Genomic DNA, 6628 nt, shown 5'->3' on the forward strand with positions numbered 1-6628 from the left:
GACCATCTCTGCGAACAAATGGCAGAGCCCTTGGGACTGCCAGTGGCCAGAGGGTGCTGGCTTAGCCTGGGATAGAGAGCTCAGAGGGAACAGGGAAAAGACCTCATATACAGGGCCCCAGACTTTTCAGTGGGAGGCTGATAGGGGCGTGGGGGTAGACACACCAACCTCTAAGAGGCAGTTAGGGGTCCCTCAACCTCAGCTGGGTGGATGGGAGATGCTGGGGCTTTTGCTGTCCCTAACCCCCCGGCCACCCCTCCATGCCCTCCTCTATGTGGCCTCTACCTCCCGGGGTGTCCGGTTGCGCTCAGCTTGTGCCCAGCTCTTCACCTTCTTGCCCAGCTCCAGTCCTGCCCAGGCCTTGCCCTTGGTCTGTTTGCTCCGGCTCCGGGAGATACCCAAGCGCTCCCCATTGCCGCGACACCACACACGCTCACAGTATTCGTCCACCCGGGGCAGGTTGGCAAAGCCAATGAGCTGCAGGATATCCTTGTACCAGGCTTTGGATGGGGCAGGGACCAGGCCACCCCGAGCTGGGTGCGCCTCCTGCCTCAACTCCTGAGGGAACAGACTGTCCAGCTGTGTGGCTGCAATCACCTCCAGAGCTAGGCGGACCACAGTCTGGGAGAAGCCGTGCTCCAGTGTGGTACATGAGTAGGTACCGGCATCGAGACGGCTGAGCCTGCGGAATAGCAGCCCCTGGTCCGTTTGTACTACTCGCTCATCGGTCTTCACCTGCGGGACAGGAGGGCATGAGGGGCTGAGTGCAGGGCTGAGTGCAGACCAAGTTCACCATCTTCAGTCTTTGGGCCTTGCCCACTCTCCCCTTCCCAAGAGGAAACCAACAGTCTGTTTCCTGAAGCCCCTCTAGACTCTGAGCTCATTGGAGGTAAGAGTCTGACTTTCCATAGCTCTGGACGCCCCCCAAAAAAGCCTGCCATTGAGTAGGTTTCAACTCACAGTAACCTGTTGTTGTTACTGTTGTTGTTAAGTGCCATCGAGTCAATTTGACTCATGTGGTGATGGTTATATGCCGCGGAGTCAATTCCGACTCCAAGGTATAAGTCTTAATGGGAGCAGAAATTCTCATCTTTCTCTCACAGAACCACTGGTAATTTTGAACTGCTGACCTTGAGATTAGCAGTCCGACTTTGTAACCACTACACTACCAGAAAGACCCTGTATAGCGTTTCCAAGGAGCAGCTGCTGACTTTGAACCACCAGCCTGTGGTTAGCAGTCTAGTGGACAGAGTAGAACTACTCCTTAGAGGTTTTGAGACTATAACTCTTCACAGGAGCAGACAGCCTCATCTTTCTCCTGAGAAGCAACTGGTGGTTTGAACTGCTAACCTCGAGTTTAGCAGCCCAACACTTAACCCATTGTACCATCGGGGTTCTATAGCTCAGGACAGGACAGGGCCTGCAGACAGAAACATTTCAAAATCTGACTGACTGGTTTGTCTCTAATCACAGCTGTATACTGATCTTGGAGGGCCTGGTATACATTCCCAGGGTCACAGAGGGTATTTGTGGACTTTTACTCAGGGGAGGAGGCTTTTACCCTCCAACCACACACACACAGACACACAAAAAACCTGCCTGTCTTTGCCTACATCCTTCTCTTCCCATGGTGCCCATTACAGCATGGGAGGAGGGAAGAGGGTTCCTATCCAGCTCCTCTGTGGTTGGGATCTTCTGTGGACTTTGGTCTTGGCATGTGTGCACTGCAGGCTGCACTGCCTGGGCAGCAGAGTGCTGTGTAAATCCACCCTGCTGCTCCTTCCTCTGGGGACTTCTGGTGCCCAGATCAACAGCTGCTCCAAGGCTAACCTCCCCCAGTTCCCAAGCTGGAGGGAGAGCCCCTCCTGCAATCAACCCACTCTCTCCCCTCCCCTGCACGTGGGAGCAGCTCCCTCCCACGCCCATCTTCAGGCCCCAGACTGAAGCCATCTCTGGAATTGACCGATCTTTCCGGAGGGGGGAAAAGAGGGCCTGGGCAGACAGCTGGACTCCAGAGAGGAAGTGTGGGCCAGGCATGTGTATATGCTGAGGTGGGGGGAGGTAGAGGGACAAGGGACTGTAGTCAGGGGCCCAGTCCTAGAGCTGACGAGGACCAAGACTCTTTCAAAGATGAGCCAAGTGTGAAAGCATGGGTAGGGGCTTCCTACCACTTCAGACCCAGTTTTGTGTCCTCCATCTCTGCTAACTCTACCCATGTCTCAGAGCTCAGCTCTGTGCCCTGGAAAGTAGTGAGCTTCCGTCCCTGGAGGGATTCCAGTCCCCTCTGGTCTAGGCATTTCCAGGTGGCAAGAAGGGGGACATCTCCTTTGAGATACCTCAAGGATCTAGTAGACATTTTTCCTTGGTTGAGTTTGACAAGTCCCCTCAAGAGCCCTCTGCTAGAGCTCAGGACTTGGGGTCTCAGGGAGCATGTCCTCAGGAGGTATGCAGGCTGGAGGTGGGGTTCTTGCTCACCTGGTCATTGCCTTGTTCCCCTGGCCTCTTCAGGAACCAGCGCACAGCAGCCTGGGGAGACTTGGGCTGGCACTCCAGAAAGGTACTGTTGTGCTCGGTGCCGTAGACCCTGGTGGCCACCATGTGCCCTGCAGCCTCCCCTGGAGAGAAGCAGAGGTTGGCTCAGCTTCGGAACAAGGGGACCCAGGCCCCGGGTGCCACAAATGGATTCCTACCACTTAGAAGCCCCCACCTATGTGACAGGGATCTTGGCGTCCATCAGTCCCCAAGCTAGTCATTCTGTCTGAAGACCCTTTACTCATGCACTGACAGCAAGTGCACAGATAGGGAAACTGAGGACTGTTTATTACAACAGAACTCCTGAGGCCACACTTTAGAGGTCTGCAAGCCTGGGACATCAGAGCCCAGTTTCCTCTCCCCTAATATGAGTGGTGTCCTCCCCACCCCCTACCCACACCAGCTACCACTCACCTTCCAAGCCCTGACCCAGGCACTGTAGGGCAGGGTTGCCATGTCGGATGTCCTGTCGGCGGAAGCGACGCTTGCTGGTGCCAGGCCGGTACTGGGTACAGGAGGCACCGTCCCAGGCGCAGTAGGGATCCCGGGCCAGGCAGCATTCAGCACAGGCACTACCATAGGTCTTGCATTGGTGCAACCGTAACCGGGCCACGCCCAGCCTTGAGCCCACATAAAGCATTTGCTGGTGAGGGACAGAGAGAGAGCTCATGGGAACCTGCACATCACCTGTGCCTACAAGATCACATCACCTGTGCAGCCAAGATCTCAGCCTCCTCAAGTTTCTGGAGACCTCTGCCACTTGCAAACCCTTTTGAATTTAGCCAGAGAGCCAACAAGTACCAGGTGCCATGTCCTGAGGGGACATCCTCGGAAGGGATGAGGCAGCCCTGGTGTCTGTCCTCCAAGGGGTGTCTCCAGGTATACCCTGCACTCACACCTGTCCGAGCAGAGAGGTGACCTTTGCTCTCTGTCCCATGACCTTTAATCCTCGTGGCTTCACAGGTGCAGCCTGTTCTAAGCAATCCAATTGCTAAAGTCAGGATTAGTTCAAGATAAATTGGGGCAGAAGAACTTGGGATAAGAGTACTCGCCCCTACACCATAGACTTCTAAAGAGCAAGCTCCCCAGTTTGATTTAAAATTGGATTTTGTTTTCTAGCCTGTTATTGCCTCTCCTGAGGGACTAGCCTATGGGCCTCTCCATCCTCAGCCTCAGCATCTCCCCTCCTTCCCCTCCCACAGCTTGTGGGCCTTATGCACAGACTCTGGGCCCTCACTGAAGACAGCCTGTGTTCTGGGAGGCTGAGGGACAGGAAGGGAGGGTGCCAAGGGTGCAGGGGTTGGGAGGGAGTATTGGGGCAGGTGCCCCTCTTACCCTTTTGACAGAGATCTCCATCTCAGTGATGGGTGTTGGTACCTGGGGGGGGGGAAGCAGGGTCTCAGCATGGTTCGTCCCCTGCTCTGAGCCCCTGCCACCCATCTCCCAGCCTGGCTCAGTCACACTGTGGCAACTAAGGCTGGCCTCCTCACATGTCAGGTTTATGAGACGGGTCCTTCACCCTGGCTGGCCCCTAAGCAGGCAGTTTGATGAAAAGCACAAAGCTCTGCTGTTTCCCCCCATAGCTCTGTCCCCAGCAATGAGGAAGCTGTTCTAAATTGCCCATCCATGCATAGGGTCACACCAACAGTCCCCCAACACACAGATACCGCTTTATTTTATTTGCAGTGGGGCCAATATGATGTCTTGGGGGCTTGAAGACTGCACCACTACCTCCCTGAGACTTGAGGGGTGCTCACCTTAGCCATTTCTCCCTGGGAACCCCAGCTTTAAACTCCCAGGCTTCCTGCCCAGGCCCCATAGTAGTACGTGCCGGCATTTCCATCCCCCACATAGAGACAGGACTTAGCCCCTCCTGAACCTCACCACTGCTTCCCTGTGGTCAGCCCCCTGCTCACCTTAAATACCTGGAGCTCCTCCAGCACCACCTCCTCAGGCTCAGCAGAACCCATGGCCTGGAGGACGATGACCTTGAGCACAGAACCTGAATCTGGGCAGGGGAGAGGAGGTCAGACGGAGGGGAAGGGACAGGCTGGGTCTCACATCTGGCAGCCTGGCCACCCCTCACTCAGGCCACCCACCGGTGCCCAGGAAGATGACATCGTAGGCTCCATCCTCTGCCTCTACGCGGTCCACCACGATCTGGCGAAGCTGCTGAGCCAGGTGGGTCTTGACAAGGATGGGCCGGCCCTGTTGGGGCCTCACAGGCCGGAACATGAGTGGGTGGGCTCTGGCAAACTGCAGCACTTCATCCGGGTAGTCCTTGGTGCTGCCAAAGAGCCGTCCTGGCTGCGCCGTCATCTTGCTGGGGCACTATGGGCATGGCAAGAGCATGGCTGAGTATCCTGAGTCACTGGTCTCTACCTGTGTCCACCACTGCCAACTTCCAGAGGGATGCCCTCACTGCACAGAAGCTCCTTAACGGGGTTTAATGCTGCCTCCTCCTCCACACCAGGCCTCCGGAATCCCAGCTCACATGGACACAGGACTCTTTCAAGGAAATGTCCTCACTGACGTAAGCCCAGTGCCCCATTCCCTGGCCAGGCTCCCAGCAGGTACTCACCACACCCGGGCGGGGAAAGGGCACCTTGCCCACATAGGGGCCCCACTGGTGTTGGGGACCGTCCCGGTGGGCAAAGGGTCCATTGAAGACCTCCCAGATATCAGCCATGTGGTATACACAGATAGCGAAGCCCTGAAATACAGTGCTGCCGGGAGCAGACAGAGACAGTCAGGCCAGGGTGGCTGTCACACACAGGACTGCACAGACAGGTCAGAGATGACAATGGTTACAGTCAGCAAGGACTCCAAAAGACAAGGACACCAAGGCAAAGAGCAGGACACAGAGAATATAGCCATAGAGTCACCAAATCAAAGACAAAGACAGCGACCCATCTTAAGACTGGAACATGAAGGCAGAGGTTCAACAGAGGGGAGGATACAGGGAAGGCAGGGCTGCCCACCTGACTGTACTGAACAGCGCATACACCTCTGGACTCTTCCCCGACTTCGGCCATAACAGGAACACATCCTCTGGGAGACATAGGGAAGGATATCACAGCCACCACCACTGCCCCCCATGGCCCTGAGCCCTCCCCTCCAGCACCCAGCCCTGCCCCTGCCTGCTACATCCTTACCCAGCTGGTGGAAGTGAGTCTCAGCACCACCTGGGCCAGGCACTGAACAGACCAGCGTGGCCTTGAGGAAAGTGCTCCATTTGTTCACAAGCACCCGCTGCCCACCGGCGTCGTTCTGGTCTCAGGTACAAGGGTGGGAGAAACAGTCAGCTGTGGGGGTCTCCCGCTCCTCCACCCTCACCCATGGGCTTCATACCCCAGCCTCAGCTTCCCTACTGTGGAGGTGGGCAATCCCAGTTCCAGTTCTCACCACGCAGACTCTGCCCACGCGGCTGACAGTGACGCGGCCTGGGCCACCATCAGGCGAAGGTACTGTCTCAGAGAAGAAGAAGTACACCTTATCGTTGTCCTGGTCGGAGTTGTCAGGGATCCGCGCAGCTGCCACAAACCGGGGATCTGGAAGGGGAACACGATGAAGCTAGGAGGAGGGGCCTGGTGTGGAGGAGGAGGTTAGGGACCCCTACAAGGAACTGCAGTCTCAGGGCACAGGGTGCGTACAGGCCACTTGGGCTCACCATGCAGGAGACTCTGGTCGGAGTCAGAACGCAAGGCTGGCCGGGAACCCCCACTTCGGAAGATCATGGCCTCGCGCCCCAGGAAGTCAGCAATAAGGCCAGTGTAGAGCTCACCACCTGCAGGGGAAGGGGAAGCAAAGTTAGGAGAGGACACAGGCCAGTGCCCTCCCTTCCAGCACCCACCTAACCTGGGTATCACCCTGTCACCCACCTACAAAGGTGCTGGCAAAGGGACGGCTAGGCTCATGTGGGCACCGACCACGCCCACCTTGCAGGGTGCCAGGCTCCAGGTGGAGTACATGCTGTGGGGGCAGGAAGGGACAGAGGGAAGGGTGTCGCCTGTGAAGAAATGCCACACACACACACACAAATATGTGTGGGCATGGGCGCACATCCGGGCTTCACCATTGTGTGCAGTTGGAGAGT

General features: G+C 56.7%; 1 protein-coding gene across 1 annotated transcript in view; it reads right to left on the reverse strand.

Annotated features, from left to right (window-relative positions):
- Positions 1–270: 270 nt before the first annotated feature.
- The window catches only part of SEMA3G (sema domain, immunoglobulin domain (Ig), short basic domain, secreted, (semaphorin) 3G), an 8628-nt gene continuing 2270 nt past the window's right edge, over positions 271–6628 (reverse strand). The window contains exons 5-16 of the mRNA XM_006876023.1: positions 6414–6504; positions 6203–6319; positions 5938–6083; positions 5688–5802; positions 5514–5583; positions 5114–5258; positions 4632–4863; positions 4449–4540; positions 3868–3909; positions 2947–3175; positions 2476–2615; positions 271–735 (exon numbers count right to left, since the gene is read on the reverse strand). Coding sequence (XP_006876085.1) covers positions 271–735; positions 2476–2615; positions 2947–3175; positions 3868–3909; positions 4449–4540; positions 4632–4863; positions 5114–5258; positions 5514–5583; positions 5688–5802; positions 5938–6083; positions 6203–6319; positions 6414–6504 — 1884 coding nt within the window. The remainder of the gene's footprint in view (positions 736–2475; positions 2616–2946; positions 3176–3867; positions 3910–4448; positions 4541–4631; positions 4864–5113; positions 5259–5513; positions 5584–5687; positions 5803–5937; positions 6084–6202; positions 6320–6413; positions 6505–6628) is intronic.

Source organism: Chrysochloris asiatica, unplaced genomic scaffold (assembly GCF_000296735.1).
Source record: "Chrysochloris asiatica unplaced genomic scaffold, ChrAsi1.0 scaffold00350, whole genome shotgun sequence".
NCBI classification, from domain to species: domain Eukaryota; kingdom Metazoa; phylum Chordata; class Mammalia; order Afrosoricida; family Chrysochloridae; genus Chrysochloris; species Chrysochloris asiatica.